At 44.6% G+C, this 22,421-nt stretch overlaps 1 protein-coding gene across 2 annotated transcripts in view; it reads right to left on the bottom strand.

Annotated features, from left to right (window-relative positions):
* The window catches only part of LOC146809876 (myosin-3-like), a 290,498-nt gene that overhangs the window by 108,611 nt on the left and 159,466 nt on the right, over positions 1–22,421 (bottom strand). For both annotated transcript variants that reach the window (XM_085616730.1, XM_085616731.1), the window contains 3 exons: positions 17,566–17,702; positions 16,308–16,563; positions 7,576–7,818 (listed from right to left, as the gene is read on the bottom strand). In XM_085616730.1, the coding sequence (XP_085472856.1) occupies positions 7,576–7,818; positions 16,308–16,563; positions 17,566–17,702 (636 nt within the window). The remainder of the gene's footprint in view (positions 1–7,575; positions 7,819–16,307; positions 16,564–17,565; positions 17,703–22,421) is intronic.

Here is a 22,421-nt window from a genome sequence, read left to right as displayed (position 1 = left end):
TGGAATATTATTTGTTTTGACTGCAGTAGGCTTCAGATTCTGGCAATCTTTATTGAACCAAGAGGATTGTGGGCGAATAGACGGACTTTTGAGTTGATTCCAACTTGGTAGAGTGATTATGGAGGATATCTGCTCAAACAAAGATGTATGCCTATCTGTTACCTTTAGGAGGCCCTCCCATTAGTCACTCAAATTATGGGACTTTTCAATGGCTTTAAATAATAATTGCTTCATTGCATCACATCACATTTAGAGGTATCTATTGCAACCCTGGCCCACTTCATTCTTCTATTATCTTTTGTGGGACAAATCATCTTGGTTGATAACATGGTGCCAGATGGGTTACAATGTCTTGTCCAGACTGATGTCATGTCAAGCTCGAGGGGGTTGTGGTCACTATTGATGGTCATACTCAAGGGTAATTGCTTGGAGCTGCAAAGCTGGTTGCGTCTATTTTTTAATTGTGGTAGGTCAAGCGGGGGAACAGACCACAGCTCGTCTATCCGGTCAATATTGGTTAGATCTTCAGAATGGCGTGGTTCTAAAAAGCCACGTTTAAATCTCCGGCTATTATTAAGGGCGAAGGTGACTCTCTTTTCTTGAGACAATCTTCTAGCGCTTGGAGTGTTGGAGAACTACAACCTGCTTTAGTGCCTCAAACATAAACATTGAATATGGCCACAGAGTTGCCATTTCTTCCCTTGAGATGTACTGCAAGAATATCAGGGCTATTGGTCTTAATTTCTTTCTTGGAACATTGTAAATCAATTCTGATCCATATCAGAAGCCCTACAGCCGGTCGTCCTGGTCTATTAGTGACTGCTGGGCGACATATAGTGATGTATCCCGGAATGAAAACTGGTGCTGTGGCCCATGTTTCCTGTAGTATACAGATATCAAAGAGTTTGATATATTTAACCCAGTAGGGGAGTACTACCTTATTTCTTAAACCGGCCACGTTCCAAGATAGCATGCGTAATTTAGTAATTAGACCCTCCGTGTCGAGGCCCTCAGAATGATGTTCGTCTATTGCGCATCTGGGCAGTAAGCTCACGGATGGGACTTGGTGTGTAGGACTTGCCCAGTGGTTGCTGTTTAAAGGCTGTGAAGAGACGGGGACCTCAGAATTATGAGACTGATGTACATCGACTAGCAGTTGGTTTTCCTGTGGCTTATCCTAGAGGGCTAAATGAGTGGTTAAGTCTGGGAGATGGGATGTCAGATGACTTGGTGATGCGTGGGATGCCAGTCAGTCAATATTGGTTTAAGTTGAATCTGGATACAGCGAAATGCCATACCTATTAATGGATTGGAGCTGCAGTGTACCAGTCGGATTGTATTTCAACTGGATTCTGGTGGAAGAGGGCTAACATGTCCGTGCTTCAAGAGCTATTAGACTGTGTACCAAGTTTTCAGGAGCGGTGGGTTATCCTTTTTGCCCAAAGGATGTCATCTCTAATGACTGATCTGCACCCCCTAACCTTCTGGATCCAGTGGATCGATTTATTTATTAGAGAGTTATTATCTTCATACTTGGCATGCATTTGGATTATGGGCACATTTATCATGTAAATGCTCTTAGTGGGGCCATGAGTCGGCTCATGCCTATTACTTAGATGTCATTCAGTTCAGCTACATGTGGATTATTTCTACTCATATTTTTACCCATTAATGCACATGTTGCCAATATGGGAGGTTTAGCGGAGGAGCAAGTGGAGATGGACAGTAAAGGAACTATGTTGGTCAAGGGCTTAGGAGCACCTACGCTTTTAGATAGTGTGGTAGCAGACATTATAGTACCCTCTGTCTGTGAGGTGGTACGTGTTATTGTTGGATCTCTATCCAGAAGGAGTTTAACTTGATCAGTAAGCACGAGTATAAGTGACGTGAGGGTAGTGACTTCAGCCCTAAGCTCATTGATAGTTGTTATCGTATCCAGCTCAGATATAGTGGGCTTTGCCTCAACTACCCCCTACCCTTCCCTTTGTTGAATCTTGTTTCTCCTGGATGACATCTGAGTTTGGCAGAGAGGATACCATCTCTACTTCTGATACCCCTTCCAGGAAGTGATCTGAAAGATCCAGTAATGGTAAGAATCTATTAGCCAAGGGGATGATAATATCACTAGGGTCGACAGTACTCATAGTATCTACACTGTCCCCTCCTCTTGAGTTAGACTCTATTTCTGCTGATAAGTAGTTAAGGCTTCCTTCATTAACAATCTCGTTAGAAACAGTAGTTTGCATAGAGCTTCTATGGCTAGGGGACTTATCTTTTCAGCTCCTTGTAATGCGTTTAGTAAAGATAGAAGGGATCTGTTTAACAGTTGAGGGGAATAGGCTGGGGGGGGTTGAATCTCAAGTAGGGTAGGTACATTTTCTCCAGTGGTAAATTAGAGTAAGGATCCAGAATATCTTGGCACTCTGTCAGTAGATCATCTATGCGATCTAGGACACAGTTAGCTATAGATCTACGGACTACATTAGTTTTGCTAGCTTTAGCAACTTTAATAACTTTCAGACGAGACCCAGCTGTCTTCCTAAGGCCCTCATTGGTGTTATTCTTGCATGTCCCCATCCTGTTTACAACAATGCAAGGTAGACGTGAAAAATCTCATACAGTTTACTTAAAAAACGCTATCTGATAAAGCAGTAAGCACTTGCTAAGAGAAGAGATGCACCAGGTCCTAGCTCAAAAACATTATAGACAAAAAAGAAAGGTGTGGAAGGACAATGTCCGGCACTTACAATTTAAATCTTTAGCAGGGAAAACTGTCCGTTATGTCCCAGTTTACTTGCTCAGAAAAGCAAAGGGGGTGGCCCTGCCCTGTCTCTTCCTGGCAATGACGGGCAAGGATGGGCCCGCCCTTGGCCCGGGCACGTCCCGCACTGCGGGAGCCCTTCGCAACATATCAAGCGCATCCTGGCGTGCAACAATTACAGCGGTGGGGTTGGCAGGTAGCTGCGTTGCAGGCTGTTGGTTGTGGTCCCAGCCTGAGGCAGCAACAGGTAGAACGGGGGTCCTCTAATTGAGTCTCAGTTGGATCTCAGTTGCTTCGTTGCTTGTGATTTGTGGTCTGCCCTCCACTTTTGCTGTATACACCCCAGGCGGTGTTTGAGTTTTATTTCTGTGCTTGCCAATAGCCGCAATCTAAACTAAACGAGCTGGCAGCCCTGGAAATGCCTCCCCTGTCTTCTGTTTGTGTTATGTTTGTAGAGGGAGAGGTGGGGGAAGGGAGGGAGTCTTCCAGTGGGAGTAGGTCTGGTGTTGCGCGGCAACCGATCTGCTAATGGAACTTTGGTCCTTGTCCCTCTACCATATCACGACCGAAAGAGGTCACACAGAAACATATGGGAAGTATATGTATGCAGTTAATGTTCTTTTTTGCCATAGGAAAGCATTATGCATAAAAATGCACTGTTGATTACAGTGCTAGAACTGTAAAAAGTCTATTACGAAAAATAACTTATATGCTAATGAAGATCTTGTGTGCAAAATGTATATAAATACATCTGTTGCTTTTTCAAATTGGCGTGGATCTCCTTTTTGAATGTGTGTGTCATTTGTTGAATCTGTGTGTGCAACAAATGTCAAACACTACTCTCTGATAAGCCTAAGACTGCGCGCCCACACAACCCTAAAGAGAGCACCTTGGGATTGCTAGACCAAGCCCCTATCCACTCAAAAGGGATACCTGGACTCTTTACACAGCATACCACTTTTTGGTATACTATATAAAGAGACAGCTTCCTACCGGGTGTAGTTAGCAGTTAGGCCTTTCTATTTTTCTCCTAGACAGCCACACACAATGGGAGCATAGGTGTGACTGGATGTACCTTAACTGGCAGGATGAGAGGGAGGAGCTCGGCCCAGCCTCGCTTACAGCTGAATAGGCTGTGTCCTGTCTCCACACAAAGGGCTACATACCCCCTGTAGTGAGTTTAGAGCCAGGGCCAGGAAGGAAGGGCAACTGTGCACTTCAAGGGCATACCTTTAGAATCGTGGTACTCTTAGTACGGCCCACCAGTGGTCCAGCAGGCCTTCCTTGGCGGCCCGCGAAACCCTGCATGTAATGTACCCACGGCCCCCCAAAGAGAATGAGAGAGTGGAGTGAGAGAGAGTGGAGAGAGAGAGAGGGGAGAGAGAACGGAGAGAGAGAAAGTGGAGAGAGAGAGAGAGTGGAGAGATAGTGGAGAGAGAGAGTGGAGAGATAGAGAGCCAGTGGAGAGAGAGTGAGGAGAGAGAGAGTGAAGAGAGAGAGAGTGGAGAGACAGTGGAGCAAGAGAGTGGGGAGAGAGAGAGACTGTGGAGAGAGAGTGAAGAAAGAAAGAGTGGAAAGAGCGTAGTGAGAGAGACTGGTTGACTCACTGAGAGACTGAGATACTGACTGACTGAGAGACTGTCTGACTGACTGAGAGAGAGACTGAGAGAGAGAGAGAGACTGAGTGACTGAGAGAGAGACTAAGTGACTGAGAGAGACTGACTGACAGAGAGAGAGAGAGACTGACTGACAGAGAGAGACTGACTGACTGAGAGAGAGACTGACTAACAGAGAGAAAGAGACTGACTGACTGAGAGAGAGAGACTAAGAGAGAGAGAGACTGACAGAGAAAGAGACTGACTGAGAGAGAGAGAGTCCGACTGAGAGAGAGAGAGAAACTGACTAAGAGAGAGAGACTGACTGACAGAGAGAGAGACTGACTGAGAGAGAGAGCGAGAGAGACTGACTGAGAGAGAGAGAGACTGACTGACAGAGAGAGACTAAGAGAGAGAGACTGACTGAGAGAGAGAGAGACTGACAGAGAGAGTGAGAGTGAGAGAGACTGACTCACAGATAGAGAGACTAACTGACAGAGAGAGACTGAGAGAGGGAGACTGACTGGCTGAGAGAGAGACTAACAGAGAGAGGTACTGACTGAGAGAGACTGACTGGCTGACTGAGAGAGAGACTGACTGACTGAGACTGAGCGAGAGAGACTGACTGACAGAGAGAGAGACTGACTGAGAGAGAGACTGATGCGAGAGACTGACTGACTGAGAGAGACTGACTGAGAGAGAGAGACTGACTGACAGAGAGAGAGACTGACTGATTGAGAGCCTGACAGAGAGAGAGAGAGACTGACTGACAGAGAGAGAGAGAGACTGCCTGACAGAGAGAGACTGACTGAGAGAGACTGACTGACTTAGAGAGAGACTGACTGACTGACAGACTGACTGACTGAGCGAGAGAGACTGACTGACAGAGAGAGAGAGAGAGAGACTGCCTGACAGAGAGAGACTGACTGAGAGAGACTGACTGACTTAGAGAGAGACTGACTGACTGACAGGCTGACTGACTGAGCGAGAGAGACTGACTGACAGAGAGAGAGAGACTGACTGACAGAGAGAGAGACAGACTGACTGACTCAGAGAGAGAGGGAAAGAGAGAGAGAGAGAGAGAGAGACTAACTGATTGAGAGAGAGAGAGAGAGAGAGAGAGACTGACTGACTCAGAGAGAGAGACTGACTGAGAGAGAGAGACTGTGATAGATTTGGGGTCAAAGTGTGTATGAAGCTATACAATGCCTCTTAAAATTGCTATTGTCTGCTAATAAAAATGTATTATCAAAATGTGCTCTTTGTAGTTACATCAGCTTTTGAAATACAGCATTGTCTAATGTTTTGAAACGGGTTTGATTTTTTTACTCTCGTGCCGCCCCCCCACTTACCCAGCGCTCCCACTGACCCCACCCCAACCGGTGCAGCCCTCGGCCACAAACCACACTGTAATTTTGGCCCCTGACAGAAAGTTTGTGGGTACCTATGCTCTAGAAGCTTCTCTCTACTTCAAAGGCACAACAGTGTATAAAAGAAGGACCTCAAACACCACCACTTCATTTTACTTTTGGACCTGTGGATATTCGGCCAAGATGAAGTACTGCTGTGCTGATACAAGGATTGCCCCGCTGGTGGACTGCTACTTTGAAGGAGCTACTGCCCTGCAGTGCTGGCCTTCTGCCTGCTGTCCTCTTGCCTGGGGAAGAAGAACTGGAACTGAAACCCATCTCAAACCCAGGACCCCCAAAGTGACTCAAAGGGCTAGTCCTGATCTGAGCTTTAGGAACATTAAAGGATCCTCAGCAGCTCCTGAACTCATCTTCAGCAATTTCCTGACCCCCAAGTGGTGCCCCTCGGATCCTGGGCCTTTGCTGTGGCTCAGCGGGCTCCTAAATCAAGCTTTTGGGCTCTTCACACTGCGAACAGGCCTGATTGCACTGGAACCACACCTCTTGTACCGGAAATCATCGCCAGCCCCCGCCAGCCCATCTCTTTGCACAGCAAGCATCGATTGTCGCGGAGGACCGCCAACACGAGGCTCCAGACCACTCATCCATGACATGCATCACACCAACCACCTTCCGTGGTGCTCTACTTGCTCCTAGCAACCCTCTCCAACGTGAACAGGACTCTCGACACGAAACTTGAGAAGGTAAACTTTCAGCGAGTCTAATCTGGGACTATATTCAACCCATGCTCCATTGTGGTCTGCCTAAACTTTTAACTTTGACCCATTCCAGTGTGACCAGTTACCCCCATTTGTCACTTTATATTTTTAGGTGCTATTATAAAGTTTATTCTTTAAAAAATATTAGCTCTAGTTCTACTGATTAAATTTATCATTTTGGTTTCGTTTTATTCATAAATTAAGCTCTAGTTTTCTAACCTGGTGTGGGATCCTTTTGTGTGGTGTTGTCACTGTTGTACTGTCTGAATTGTTGCACAAATACTTTACACATTGCCTCTAAGTTAAGCCTGACTGCTTTGTGCCAAGCTACAAAGGGGTAAGCACAGGTTAATTTGAGGTTTGCTTGTACCTTACCCTGACTTGGACTGTGGTTGCATCTTGACCAGGGCTCACACCCGAGTGTACCAATTTCAAACAGCATAATATAAATGTGTGTATCATGTAAATGTCCTCAAAGTATTCTTGCTTCATCATGTTTATGCCACTCTATTCAGAATATAAGCATCAAGATTGTATCTCCACCTTACAAAACTGCTAGCAATTGTTTTTATGTATTGTTCACTCTCCCCATTCTGTAGAACATCCTTTCCCTAATGGGACAAGTGAACATCCTGAAATGAAATTATGTCTGTCAGTTCTATAATGCGTCTTCTAAACGGCTGATTTGATTAGTATTTCAATGGTTTAAGTATTTTTTTAACAAAATAATTTTGCATTATAGAAAAAACTGCATAATGTGCCACATTATGGAAGTCAGTTTATTGTAGACAACCCTTTATGTACACTATCTCTTTTGCATGAAACAAAAATGGAGAAAGGTCAGGATTTGACCAGGATTGTGTCATTTCGTTTCTTCAGTCTTTCTCTGCCTGCATCCCATCTCTTTTATTTATCAACTAAATGAAACACTTCCCAACTATTATAAATGCATTATTATTTAACACAAACACCCATATATTCATTGTTCAAATGAACAATCAAGCTACTTTCCAGTAGCTATTATGAACATCCACGGGTTTTCCAAATAGAAGCCATTTACATTTTGAAAATCCTAACTGAATTAGGCTTACCTTGTTTTCAGTTGCATGTTTTTCCTTCTCAACTTTACTCAGAGTAAGTTCTAAGTCATCAATGTCCTTCTTCAGTTCGGCACAGGCATCCTCAAACTTCCTCTTTTTTGACATTAAGTCTGCATTCAGTTCTTCTTCATCTTCCAGATGTTCAGCCAGCTCCTTCATCTTCGATTCCATCATAATCTTACTTTTGATAAGCACTTCACATCTCTCTTCAGCATCACATAAGGTTTGTTTTTCCTGAATTTGGGACAAAAAGACTTTTAGAAATGTACAATGGAGAAGGTTGTGATTCAAACATTGCACTCAATAACATAGCATTTTTTTAATTTTACCCACAGTGGACTTTACCAATTTGTTTTGTTATGAATTATGTCATCTTGGTCTGGTTAGTGTGGATTGAAAGTTAAAAATCACAAAATATTTTGCAATTTAGTTTTTTTTTTTGCGAACTAGGTTCCCCGTGTGGGTCAGAGTGAGCTGAACTCCGCTGCTCCTCTTTCCCCCTCCTTCGAGTGCCCGCAAATGAGTTGATGATCTTATTTTTGGCACACTGACTAATATACCATTACAATCTGTATTTGTAAATTGTTTCTTCACCGACAAACCAACCACTTTTTATTGATAACATATTAATTGATAGTCCCTCAATGGTGGTAATTTTATATACAACAAAAAGATGAAAGGCTGGTGAGACCTATGACTACACAGTTGAAGACAGATCCCTGCATTGGATGCATTATTTGATTGAGCCACCAAACAGTCACATACACTATTTGGTTGTATGTCGGAACCATGCAGGTATTTTTTACCCATGCCTTTACAACGTGGTCTGAACCACGAATGAGTCTTTACAATGTGTTCCCTTACAACGACTTGTCCTAGGGAAAGCGTTGGAGTTGGAATAGTATAATTTACCATTCCAATTCTAGTCTGTGAATGAATGAATTAATAGGTTTATTTGCATAAGTTAACTAAAACCATTGCAAAACAAATTAAAAAAGAAAAAACATTTTCTTGTACAATAAAAAAAGTTGATAAAATACTGTAATTAAGGGCCAGCAATTGTCTCAGGTCGTGTTTTCAAATTTGGGTTTGACCGTTGCACTGTGGCCCCTCCAATGGGAAATTATCACCACCCAGAATGTTCAGGGCTGCTTTTAATGCCCTACCTCTCATTTTGAGATATTTCTTGTGTAAAGTGCTAATACATTGCTAATTCATGACCTAGTAAGCCAGATTTGTGTCTGAACACATACAACTGTTGTGAGCCATCTGGGGACACATCCCTGTGGACTCGTGGTTTAATTTGTCCGGTGGCTGCGACCAGTAAGGTGCGAGGGAGCTTTAGGCACCATTAATGCTTCGTAGGCTTGGTCCGTTCTTTTTCGAGGACCTTAGTTTGAAGTAATCCTGGATCAGCGTTTGAACTGTTTGAGAGCAAGGTGCAGTTGCAGGGTGGGGATAGATGGCTTTCCTGATTGTTTGTACTAATCTTCCACAGCAAGCCAAAATGTTGGGTTCTCTTTGTGTAAAGCAAATAGCAGAGGTCTCGAGGCAGGTGTTTGCTTTTTCACTTAGGCATAATTGTCTAAGGAGGATCCTCCTTTCGGTTGCTAGGGTCGGGCAGCAGCACAAGAGGTGTAGCCAAGACTCTTGCTTATAGTTGCAAAGACGGCATGCCCCTCCTGTGCTTTGGTATGCCCATGCTTGGCTAAAGTCCGTAATTGGTAATGCCAGCAACCGCATGAATATGATCTCTCTTCTGACTTTGGGGTTCAGAAGGGCGGCAAGGTGGGCCTGTGGTTTGTTTACCATATATGAGTCATTCAGCAGGATAAGGAAAGCTGAGGTTATTAGTGTTGCCCGGTTTTGCTGGAATGAGACTTTGTTGGACTTGTTTGTTTATTCGGTTTTTCCATGTGGCGTATGAGATAGAAGGCAGAACGAGTGCTGGTTCATTTATATCTATGGAAGCCAGGGCTTTCCTGAGTTGAGTGTTTCATGGCGAGCCAGATTTTTTAAATGTATCTCTGAGGCAGCTATTTAAAGATTCCCCCTGCGTTTTTAAGATTCGAATATAGTATTTTGAGTAGTTGGCCTCAAAGGGAAGTGAAGGTTTGACTAGCCCAAACTCCAACCTGAGTCTTGCCCTGGAGAGGTGTTTTGAAAGTTGAAAGATTTTTATGTAGGCCACACACTGGGCCCACTCCAGGGTTTCCGTGCAAGCGCCCGGGAAGGCTTGATTCCCATACACAAGTGCTGTAGAAGCGCAGCTTGGGTAACTTTCCTGATGCTCTCTGTAGAAGAACTTGTTGTTCAGTTTTATTAAACCATATGTGATAGCCGCCGATTTTTTTGTCAGATCTTTTTTGTGGTCGATGGAACTTGAAGTTTCTGTGAACCAGACCCCCAAGTACTTGTATTTCTGCACACAGTTAATTACCCTAGATCCAATTGTGCATGTAATGTGTTTTTTATGCTGTTGCCGACCTCTTGCTACGATCTTGGTCTTATCCGAGTTGATAATGAGATGGTTCAATGTGCTATATTTGTGTAAGCTGGTCAAGACACGTTGGAGGCCCACTTTGGTGTGGTCCATGATGACAATGTCATCCGCGTACTGCAAAAGGTGTAAAGGTCGGTTACTCAGTCGAGGAGGAGCCAGGCTGCTGTTGGCTAGCTTGTTTCCCAGGTCCACTGTATACAGATTAAAGAGGAGGGGGCGAACACACACACCTTGTTTCAAACCGGGGGTCCGTTTTTTTGCCAACAGAGATGTCGGGCCTGTTTTTATCTGTACCCAGGTTTCTGAATAGAGTAATATTATGGCTGTTAGAAGTGAGGGTGGGCTGCTCTAGTTGGCAAGTTTCTTCCAGAGCAGAGGTCTATCAACCTTATCAAAGGCGGCAGTTAGATCGACAAAGGAGCACCAAAGAGGAGGATGTAGCGGCTGAGTGGCTTGGTGACAGAGGGCCGATAGAGAGATTATGTTATCCATTGTGGCGGCTCTTCCACGAAAGCCAGTTTGAAAGAAGGGGTGCAGCTTGTTATCTACGACCCAGGTTTCCAGTTTTTCCAAATGGATATGGGCGTATGATTTAGTTTCCAAGTCTAATAGTGCTATTAGGATATAATTGCTAGGATTTAGATGGTCTCTGTTTTTGTGAATCAGGCATAATATTATTAGTCTTGTAATTTCCCTTGGTTGGAATGGTGTTTGTAAATCTTCTGTATCCGATGAGACAGAGGTGGTAACTGTGTGTTGGTGGGCCAAAAACTGGCTTCTCACATGGTTCTCCCATGCGGCTGCTAGAACTGCATTTGATCTCGGAGGTCCAAGGGATTTTAAGGAGTTCACGTATTGCCAGAATCTAACTAGGGATCCTTCTTTTAGCATGAAAAAGATCTTGTTCCATTCATTCTCTTGTTGGACATGTTTCAAGGCCCAAACGTTTTTTTTTTGTAAGTATTCCTGCTTCTTTTACTGCCAGAAGAATTCCAGGTGTTGTGTTTCGTTTGCGCTGGCGGGTTTTCTTCCTCAGATTTCTTCGCGTGAGTGTAATGCACCGTAATGCCAGCGGTTTGTTTGGGAAACTTGTTAAGCGTTGAATCCTCTTTACAGGGCCACTTTGATCCTGGTGTAACAGTCCCCCCTCTCTGGTCTTATGAAGGGAGACTCCCAATTCTGGTCAACTGGTCCCAATATGTTAGAAGGAAGTTCCCCGCATGGTCCTGGTGATGGATTCCCAGGTCATCAAGCCAGTTGGAGACCTGGGGCAAGTGGAACTGGTACCTCTTGATTCTTCTTACCGGGGACATAAGTTTGTCTACCATCGAATGGCCAAGGTCTTGGCCTGGATCTGCTATCTGGTAATTTAAATCTAAGCCTGCAACCAGAGGGTTGTGATCACTGTCTGTGCGATTTACAATGTCGAAGCTCTGTAGATGATTGATTAAGCCACTTGACAGAAGATATAATCAATTGTTGAGATATTCTTAAATGTGGGGTGAGTGACCGACGGAGTCCGGTCTGCTGATTTCTGGTCAAATGTGGAAAGTAAGTTGTTGAATTGCTTTTCTCATTATTCCTCTGGGCGGGTTTGTGATGGAGGGTCAAGTGTTTGGTGTTGAATTACCCTACCAGCACAATTTTGCTTGTGGGATAGGTTTCAATAATTGCCTTGATGTGTGAGCACAGGGCCCCCATGGTATGTGCTTTTGATATTTTATGTGGATTTAAATAGCAGTTTATAAGAATGAAGGGGAAGAACTTCTGGCCGCTTTTCAGGCCTTCGACGGATAAAGCTTGTACGTTCTTCTGGACCTGCATGGGTAAAGAGATCGTTGCTTTAACTGCGTGTTTCAGAAAGATAAAGAGGCCCCCCAAGGGCCGCCCAAATAGACTTGTTTGCGTTGCTGGTTGAAAGACTTCATAGAACCCATAGATTGCTGTGGGGGTCAGTGCTCACGTCTCCTGCAGACAAATAATGGCGTACCTGTTTAAAAATTCACGCCCCTGATTGGAGCGAAGTGTTGAGGCCACCCCGTCCACGTTCCAGGAGACGATGGAGAGATGATCTTTCGAAGCCAAATTCCCGGTCTGGGTGGGTAAGGTGATCGGCCTGGCTGGGGGTTCTCATGGGCTTGGGGTCATACTGGGGCTTTTTCCCCTAGGATTTGGGTACAGGAATATCCCCTGAAATCAGCTTGTACATTAATTGGGTGCACAAGCAAGATTGGCCTGCTTCCGTCTGGTCAAGTTTCAATTCTTATGTGGTTAGCCTGTTCCCTACGCCCACTAAGCTTGTTGCTATCGATTGTATGAGGTCAATATGGAGCTCCAATTTTTGTGACTGCCACAGTAGGGGTTTGGCTATTGTGTCTTGTTTATGAAAGGAGGAAAGAACCAACTGAATAGCGGCTGACGGACTAGACGTGGAGGCTTGTACGTAGCTTTCGTCGTGCTGTTGAGGTTTTCGGTGAAGCTCACTGTTTGTGGCTCATGTGCTCGCTGACAATGGCGTTTCGAGCTAGGGACACTTCAATTTGTGCATCTATTTTAACTTCTGGGGTGGTTAAGAATTCCTTTGAGAGGTCCCCTGGGCAAGATCTAGTGTGTTCCAAAAACTTTACTCCCCTTTTGAGGAATCAATCAGGGGGTTTATAGAGCACACTACTCACCCGTGAGGGTCTCAAGCACTGGGGGGAGTTACAGGGGTAGGCAGCTCCTGCTCAGGTGAAGAGCAAGGTCTTGAGGTCCTTCGGGGAGCGTCTGATGCTGACTGGGAGCTCGTTCCAGGTCTTGGCTGTAATGAAGGAGAAGGCCCTTCCTCCTGCTCTGCTTCTGTGGTTGTGGGGGGTCTCTGCTAGGGCGAGGTCAGCGGATCGGAGATTTCTTTTGGGTGCGTGGAAGCAGACTCTCTTGTTGAGGTATTTGGGTCTGATGTTGTGGAGTGATTTGTAGGTGTGGGTGAGAAGCTTGAAGGTTATTCTCTTCTCAACGGGAAGCCAGTGTAGGTCACGAAGGTGTTGAGTCATGTGTTCATGGCGAGGGGTCCCGAGAACGAGTCTGACCACAGCGTTCTGGATGGTTTGGAGCTCGTGTAGAAGGGTCCTGTTGATGCTGGCGTAAAGGGCGTTTCCGTAGTCCAGTCTGCTAGTTATGAGTGTGTGGGTAACAGTTTTTCTGTGCTCGGGGGGATCCATTAGAAAGTCTTTCAGAGGATGCGGAGGCAGTTGAAACTGGTGGAGGTGACAGCATTGATCTGGGGCTGGTCATGGTGAGGGAGGAGTCGAGGATGATGCTAAGGTTCCGGGCATGGTCTGTCGGGGAGGGGGGACTCCCGAGGGCCACCAAGTGTTGTCCCATGCGGAGATCGAGGGTCCCAGGATGAGGACCTCTGTTTTCTCTGTGTTGAGCTTCAGGCAGCTGTCCTTCATCCAGGTCGCGATGTCCCTCATTCCGTCCTGGAAGCTGAGCCTGGTGTCTTCGGTATCTTTCATGAGGGAGAGGATGAGCTGGGTGTCATCGGCGTAGGATACTATGTTGAGCCCATGCTGTCTGACGATGGCGGCGAGGGGGGCCATGTAGATGTTGAAGAGGGTGGGGCTGAGCGATGATCTCTTTGGTACTCTGCAGTTGATCTCAGTGGGTTCGGAGATGAAAAGGGGGAGTCTGGTCTTCTGGGTTCTGCCGGAGAGAAAGGATGTGATCCAGTTGAATGAGACCCGGGGGACGCTGCCGGGCTTACTTGACTGACTGCACCCTGTGCTGGTTGGTTTGTGTAGACTTGCGCTGTTGTAATAATGCAATTAGTTTTCCCCACAGATCTTTGTAGGCCGCGGATTTGATTGAAAGTTTGGTGGGAGTTTGATCGACTTAGGTATCCCTACACGAGTTGGAACGGCTCTGGTCTCAGTGAAACTGACCCACGTAAAGATTGGGAGCGCCTGGTCACAAACATTTTGCCCTTCACGTGGTTTCCGGGTAAAGTAAGTTGGGGATTGGTGTTAAGGTTAGGGATTGTCGGGTATGATTCTTTGGAAGTAGCTTAGAATTTTGCCCCGTGGGAGGGAGCCCGGGGGTAAGTCTGATCTATCTGGTGGTGCTTCCTTACATGGGCGCTTATACTGTAAGTTGTCAGTTCCAGTTGTCTGTTCCATTGTGGGATGGCATTGTAGCTGGGTATGGCTAGTGTTAGGTAGTGGGCTGTCCTGCCCCCCTTCTGCCGGCCCTACGGCCGCATCCAGAATTTCGCACATGTAATCTGTGTGTCTTTTTTTGGGGATGCTTTTGCCCTGGCCTCTCTTTTTGACTATGCTTAGTCTTTATTCCTCACGCTTAGTAGTAAGCCCTTTTTAAATGTATTTATTATTGTCCTTTGTTGCCCTTTATTGCTCCGGAAAGCTGTGGAATCTGTGGGGTCAGCCTGAGCTTTTGAGGTACTCTGCATTGCCGATCCAGTGCTGGCGCTGCTGGTGTTGCTGGCGTAATGCTGAGCACAAGAGGTGCTTAGGCTCTCTCTCGTGCTCTTGTGCTCTCGCGCTCTAATCCTTGACTTGATTTGACTGGGTGTAGAAACTCGTATCAGTCGGAGGGGGCCCAACCTGGACCACAGGGAGGGTGTCCTCTGCTTCCTGTGCCTCCCCTCCTTGACGGGCTGCCTCTGAAGCTGGCTGCTTGGCTTGTCTGGCTGCTTGGCGGTGAGGGTCTGATAACACTCTGTCACTCTGAAAACAAGAGTGACAGAGGTGGCAAGGGGGGTAGCAAGGGCTAGCGGGGGTAGCTGTGGCCATAGGCATAGGAGAGATTGCAGGGGGAGTTGGGCTGCGTGGGGCACCACAGGTGGATGCAGGCTGCACCCGGAACTAACCGGGCCGCCTCCTGTGGCACGTTCTCAGCAGCTACTGTCTGACGGCGGCCGCACTCACCTCTGCTGAAAATGCACTTACTGGGAACTGTGCAGAGATCCAAGCCGCAACTCGCCTGTTTTCTTAACCAAGCTCGTCCCAAATCACTGGAGGGCAGCTGGCAGAGAGTACGGTAAGTTCGGCTGCAGCCCTCCGCATCTCTGCTCCCGGCTTGAGGCCCGCCCTCCTCCTTGTGTTACAGCGTTACTGTGTTACAGTTTGTGCAACAGATGGGAAACTGTTGGATTTAAAGTCCGACATCAATCCAACAACGCTTCCCTTAAGGCAAGTCATTGTAACGATTTGCGATGTATAGGAATGTGTTCTAAAGAAGTATCTAAGATTTGAATCACGTTGTTAAGGCACGGCATGTTTCCAGAATTGTTATAAAGGCTGTTTCCCACAATATCTCAGATGAAGGGCCTGATCTAGAGTTTGGATGACAGAGTTTACTTTGCTGGGATGGCAGAGGACATTAGCTTTGCAATCCCAAGGGACCTCTGCACACGAAATTTAGAGCGGTCTGCTGGCCCAAGGATATCTCTCTACATTGACAGGACCCGCTATTATTGCAGTTGCTGTCAATGAGGAAAACATTTCATGGATGGTACCATCAGTTGTGATGGTGGGACATCAAACTTTAAAAAGATTTTTTGATTTTCAAAAACAAACTTCAAAAGTAAGATTTTGTTTTTGAAAAACAACAATAAAACTAAACGAATGGCACCACACCCTGATGGTTTTCTCCCGGGGCGTGGGGATCATTTTATGGGGCATACTATCAAGCACGGCGTTAAAATTATTGCTGCTTTAGCGGCAGAAAACTGCCGCTATAGCGGCGAAAATGGGCTTGATAATATGCCGCAGAGAATTCCAATAGAAGCCCATGTTCACACCAGAACCTGGGCTTCTATGGGAATTCACAAGGGCATATTGTCAAGCCCATTATAGCCGCTTTAGCGGCAGTTTCCTGCCGCTAAAGCGGCGATATGTTATAATGTTATCGCCTTTCCTAGATAATATGGCCCTAATTTTTCTCAACCCTAGCTATTTCTGTTTACTTTTCAAAATATGTAAATAATGTAGACTATAAATGTTCTCACCCCAAAATATTTCTGTTCTCTTTTCAGTTTCAGCAGTCTGGAAACAGTTTTGTTTGGCTAAAAACAGACTTTTTATTTACTAAGTAAAATCTACCCATTAACACAGCCTTTTGTCACTTTACGAGTTGCTTTATTGGATGATTTTCGATGTATACATTTGACACAATCTGCTGGTAATAATCAATTATTAGATTGTTAAGGTATTTGACTTACAGAGTTCATTTGAAGGAGGAGGTCATTCTTCTCTTTCATTTGAGACACCATGGTTTCTTCTATATCCTTCCGTCTCACTTCTGATTTGGCTAGCTCTTTCTGCACTTTCTCCAACGCTTCTTTGAGGTTCTGTAGCTCCTTCTCTGTTTCTGCACTTTTCAGCAAAGGTTTGATCTTGAAGAACAGCTTCATCCATGGCCAGTGTTTCACATTCATGAACGAACGCAAATTGTACTTAATGGTGACAATCGCGTCTCTGTGAGAGAGGTATGTATACGTTTAATGTGTGAGAAAGTTGATAAAATGTTTGGTATGTCAAATAGTTTTCTTTTTTGCCAGTGTTTAACTTTAAATCAAAACTAGACTCAATACTGCCAGGTAAAGATTGAGAAGTGTGCACTAATTTTAAAATATAGGCTGTCTTCATACTAACATATCTATTTTCTAGCATACACAAATTAATATTCACTACTTGGCATACACATTAGCATATCTCTTTCCCTACTCTCACATATTTGAGCATTTGCACAGCATAGCTCTGATGTGATGCACATTTTCTGTTTAAGCTCACTATGATGTTACTTAGCATCATGCCTATACCAGCATTCATGATCCATGACCACATACTGCCTCAAGAACAGTGCCTGCATATCCTGAACATTGCCTCTTATGGAAAGGTGAGACATTAGCCTTACACCTCAAAAAATTAATACAACATCGATTTCACTGAAGTACCTCCTGGTATTAAATTTCATGCAAAGGAACAGAGACACACTGCCACTGACATGTTTTCTTGCCAGACCCGCAAGAACTAATGTGGCCCAATATCATGGAGAGTCACTGAAGGTTTATGAAATGTCCTTGTGCACACTGAGCAAAACCATCGGACAACGAAATTGTTAGATCTAACATATATCTTATGTCAGGGAATGGGTAAATGGATAATGGATTAGCAGAAAGACTGAAAAGCATCACTAAAAGATGACTGCATGATTTACTCAGCTGAGTAACTGTACTGATCTCAAAGTCAATTTTAAAATGTGTTAAAAGGGTGAAAATGAGTGGAAAAGGGATGTGATGGGGTAACATCAAGAGGCTTTTATCATGAAGCAAATCTCTTGGGATATAACATGCATTTTTAATGTTTATGCAAACTAATGTAGAATAACCTGTAGTTTTAACTTCACTGTCATACAGAGTAGCTGAACAAGTCGTGTTCATATTTCATCTCATCGCTAGTTCTCAGTTTGAGACTCACCTTCTTTCTACCATCTTTTTGAACTCTTCTCTCGCAAGGAAGCCTCGGGCAAATGCCTGGGTATGAGTTATCAGTTGAGTCAGCCTTTCATCTCGCATTTCTTCAAGGAGGCCAAGAAGACCAGCCTTAAAAAACACCTGAAAAAGAATCAGCCAACTTGAGCTTTGATCCTACTGATTATAAACATAGTTATGTGTATGTTTATTTGTATCCTGCTAGTGCACAAAGACAGCAGTTGTATATAACATCTACCTATCTGAACACATTGAGAAACTAAACAATAGCACACAACATAACAGTAGTTGTCTGAGATCTACATTAGTGTAATATTTATTATTCGAGTTAAAAAGTGAACATTAATACTGTTATCGTGAGAGCCAAAAACAGAGCTAGGCTCGGATTAGGTGCGCTTCGAGTCTCCTTGAGAGGAGCATGAGGGAAGAGGTGTTGTGCATCACTGATGGGACTTCATTCCAAGTGGAGAGTGCCAGCACTGCAAATTTTCTACTACCTCTGTTGTCTATTGATCTTGGTATTTCTAGAAGGATTTTGTCTGTGGAGGTGGTTGAAATAGTTGGAATTTCTTTATCATGGCTTTAAGGTAAGTTGGGGCAGATCCTTTAGCGCATGTGTAAGAAATCTACAGTATCATGCGTTTGATTCTTTCCTGTACTGGTAGTTAGTGAAGGCCTCTATAGGTTGCTGCCATAGGTGGCTGTCTTTTAGCAAAATATTAGACAGACAGCTTCATTTTGGGATTTTCCATCATGCGATCTGCCAATGTAGTGTTTTGAAGATGGGAATGATTTTGTCTTGAAAAGTCAGGCTGAAAATTGAGCCAAGCTGCATGGTTCTGAGATCTTTGAAATCTGGAAAGATATAGTTAGAATGCATTGTAGTCAAACCAAGAGTAGACCACTGCAAGAACTAGAATTAATTTGCTAGGATGCATTCATTATAACTGCATTTATTTGGAATGTGAAGGTAAGGTCTCTGTTCAACAGTACTCTTTGGGTACGAGTCTTCTGGACTAGTCTGGGTGAAGGTTGTGTCACACACAGAGATTGCACTAATGAGACACATGACTGACAAGAACGCCAGAGCGCCAGAGGAGGAGCCAGAGTCTGGGGCAGTGAGCTTGTGGCATGTAGTGTGGTGGGAGAGTACGTGTGGATCGATTTAATCAATCCAAATCTGTGCCTTTATGTTCCTCATGGACCCTGCACCCTCCTGGCCCTCTTGGTGTCCTTGAGGCTGATGTTGTCAAGGCTGCATTCTTAAAAGCAGCTAGGGGTGCCTGTGACCCACACTGGTGGGAGAGGTGCTGCCTCGTGTGCCGCGTACGCTGACAGTGGAGTCCTTCGGCTCCCTGGGTCTGTGGTGCTGTGGTGTTGTTGGGTTGGGTTGTTGAGCTAGAGAAGGAGCCATAACTAGGAGTTTTGGTAGGGGACATAAACCCTGAAAGAACACAGAAGGAGTATTGAAGGAGCACTGTAGAGCTGAACGGAACAGACAGCAGCCTGGGACCTTCAAAAGTATTTGGTGCCCCTACCGTCGTGGCCGTTTTGAAATATGAACTGGACTTAGATCTCTCTTTTTGCATTAAATCTTCCCATACTGACATAGTGATGCAGTGACTCAGAGTGACCTAGAGATTTAGGGACCTTTCACCTATTATCACATAATACCTTGCTCAAGCATATGCTCCTCTACCTTAGAGCCACTGCAGCCACTAATGCACATACCACGGTATTGGCACATGGCTTCAGCTAGTCCCTGCTGAACATACATTGCCAAACATATATTGTTTAATATTACATAATTTTTCTATCATTCTACCTTAGCCATATCCTTAGATTTCTGTACCAGAGATATCTATAACAAGGTGCACTAAGTACGGCTGAACCCTGTGTCGTACCCGAGTGGACATGGCTCTTCCTTTTGACTTTCCTTCTTGTTCTTTCTTTTCTTTTTTTCTTCTTTTCTTCTTTCTTTGAGTCTTTGCTTTTCATTTCTATTTCTCACCACTCATACTCAAAACCACAAGAGAGCTATTGAAGAACAAGGAGACAGTAGGTCTGTGGGTGAAGGGAGCCCTCTAGCAAAGGAGGTGAGCACGCAGGTCGACATAATTGCATGTGCCTGATCGCTTTAGAGTTGGCCAACTGAGGGGTGAGGCAGATCTGGTGCAGCCAGAAGGCGATTTGGGAGTCTGTGCATTGAGCCACTGATAGAAAGGGTCTCTCATGCAAGGATTAGTGAAAATCCCTTAGTCATCTGCATTGTTAGACCTGGCATCTTTTGGAGTGATTCCCCCTGCCTTATTGCATTCTAACCTCTTGTTTTGACTGTGTGCTCAACTCAATATTTGCTGGTTTTAGGACACAGGGCACCTTTTCACTGCTGACCAGTGCTAAAGTGCGGGTGCTCTGTGTCTAAAAGGTAATAACATTTGGTTTCTCCATGATTGGCATGTTTGATTTACTAATAAGTCCTTACATAGTACAGTGCACTACATGTGCCCAGGGCCTGTAAATCAAATGCTACTAGTGGGCCTGCAGCACTGATTGTGCCACCCACATGAGTAGCCCTTCAAACCTGTTTCAGTCCTGCCACTGGAGAGCCTGTGTGTGCAATTTTAAATTGCCATGTCGACCTGGCAAGTTCACCTACTTGCCAGGCCCAAACCTTCCCTTTTATTACATATAAGTCACGATTAAGGTAGGCCATAGATAGCCCCATGTGCAAGGCGCAGTGTATTTAAAATATGCAACATGTACTTTGGAGTTTTACATGGCTTGGTAGTAAGAAAATTGGAGTTTGGTGTCTCTGGACTCACTATTTAAAAACACATCTTTTGATGAAGTTGGTTTTGAAATTGCAGATCTGAAAATGTCTCTTTTAGAAAAATTACATTTCTTACGTTAACAATTCTATGCCTCTGTCTGTACCTAGAATACACGCCTAGGTTGGATGACAGCTGGGCTTTGCGCATTCCCTCTAAACAGCTACACACACGAAGAGAGAGGTGTGCCCTGCATATCCTGATGGTCCATCACCAGGCTGATGGATCTTTCTGAGCTAGAGTGAGGAGGTGCTGACACTTGCACCTGAAAAGGGCTGTGCCTGTCCCCACCAAAGAGTTGCATACCCCCAGTAGTGCATCTGGAGCCAGGGTCAGGAAGGGCAGGTTCTTGTTCCCTACAAAGACCTTTCTTTGAAGTCTCTCATCATTTTGTTATTTCTGCGAAATAGTACTTACGTCAATACTATGCGTTTCTGCTTGTCATCTATTCATATTGTTCAATATTTTGTAGGGAGTAGGAATATCAAGTCTAGTCAGGACTGAGTAATTTTGCTATTTTTTATGTTCACGATTTTGAGATCTAAAGGACAAATGATTTACAAAATTATGTTTACAAAGACCCTTTGTAACCCTGCATTCTGATCTTCGAAAACATATTGCACTTTGATATAAGAGATGAACACTGGTATACGCAATGTATTTATGTTTTTTTTAAATTCTAAATTGTAGACGTTGCTATGACTTAATGCTGACAACAATTAAATAAAAATTATGCAGTGGCGTCTCCTCCGCTAAGAAGGAGGAGCGTCGCCTTACTGTTTTGAAGCGGTGCAATGAAAAAAATAATATGATAATAACGCACGTTATTATCATTTTATTTTATGCATTCCCGTTGCCGCCAGGTTAGAGCAGGGCTGGGCACCTTGACCCAGAGGAAGGAAGAGTAGCTATTGCTGTACCTAAAGTGCATATGACTGTTCGGCAGGCCGTCTCCAGCCGGCCAAACAATCATGCGCACTCTGCATGTTCTCCACCCAGGCTGCAGTACAGCCTGGGTGGAGAACATGTCCAGACCCCCAGACTCTGTCTGAGCGCCGAACCACAACACTCAGACAAATCACAATGCTGCTGACAGCAGAATTGTGATTGGCTGGGGGTGTCTGGATGCCTAGGTGCTTCCTGTTCCTGGCAGAGAGGAGGCAGCTGGCGGCGGCGACGATCAAGTAAGTTTTTTAAAACGTTTTATTTCCTAACCCCCACACCTTCCCCTGTCCCCCCGCCACTGTCTCCTATCAGCGGCCACTGAAATTAGGACTAGTTTGGGGGTGGACACATTCAATCTGGCAAGATTAAAGCAATGTGTGAATAATCAACTGTGCCTAAATGCATCCTCTAGTATCAGTTTCTTGACTGTTACAGCAAAGTCAGGTGAGCTTTATTGGGTGATAGACATCCATGAAGTACTTTGTTACTCGGCTGGGGACTCAATTTTTTCTCAAATTTCATTTACGATTTGTGTGTCATTCATATACATGTAATATCCAATATAATTTGCTGCCAAGGTGTGAGTTAGTAGGACCACATACACATTAAACTAGATCAATGAGAATGTTCAGCTTGGACTGCATAATCAATGTTAATGATATTATATAGGCAGGAGTCTAGTCTGACTCAGGAATGATGTAAACCTGGATAATGTGGTCAAACTGGCATCAGCATGTGGATCTAGGCAATTAAGCAATTCACTGTGCTGAGTGATTTAAAAGACAGTTATAGATTTATATTATTCAACAGACTGTGCGCCTTGGGAGGAGCAGTGAAATCCTATTTTCTGATGTATAGGAGAGTGGTTTTAGGGCATTTGTATTTAGGGAAAGCTGAGTAGAGTTTACGTACTAATTTTTTTAAAGGACTTCTACATATACCACTCTAACAACACACATCCCTTGCCCCAGAAAATAAGGATGGTGGTCAGTGTTACAAAACACAGTCTCATCAATCTTCTGTTTATGTGAGGTTTTCAGATCGGAGGCAAACTGGGTATCCAATC

This window comes from Triturus cristatus, chromosome 7 (assembly GCF_964204655.1).
Source record: "Triturus cristatus chromosome 7, aTriCri1.1, whole genome shotgun sequence".
NCBI classification, from domain to species: domain Eukaryota; kingdom Metazoa; phylum Chordata; class Amphibia; order Caudata; family Salamandridae; genus Triturus; species Triturus cristatus.
This window is presented reverse-complemented; position numbering and strand designations above follow the sequence as displayed.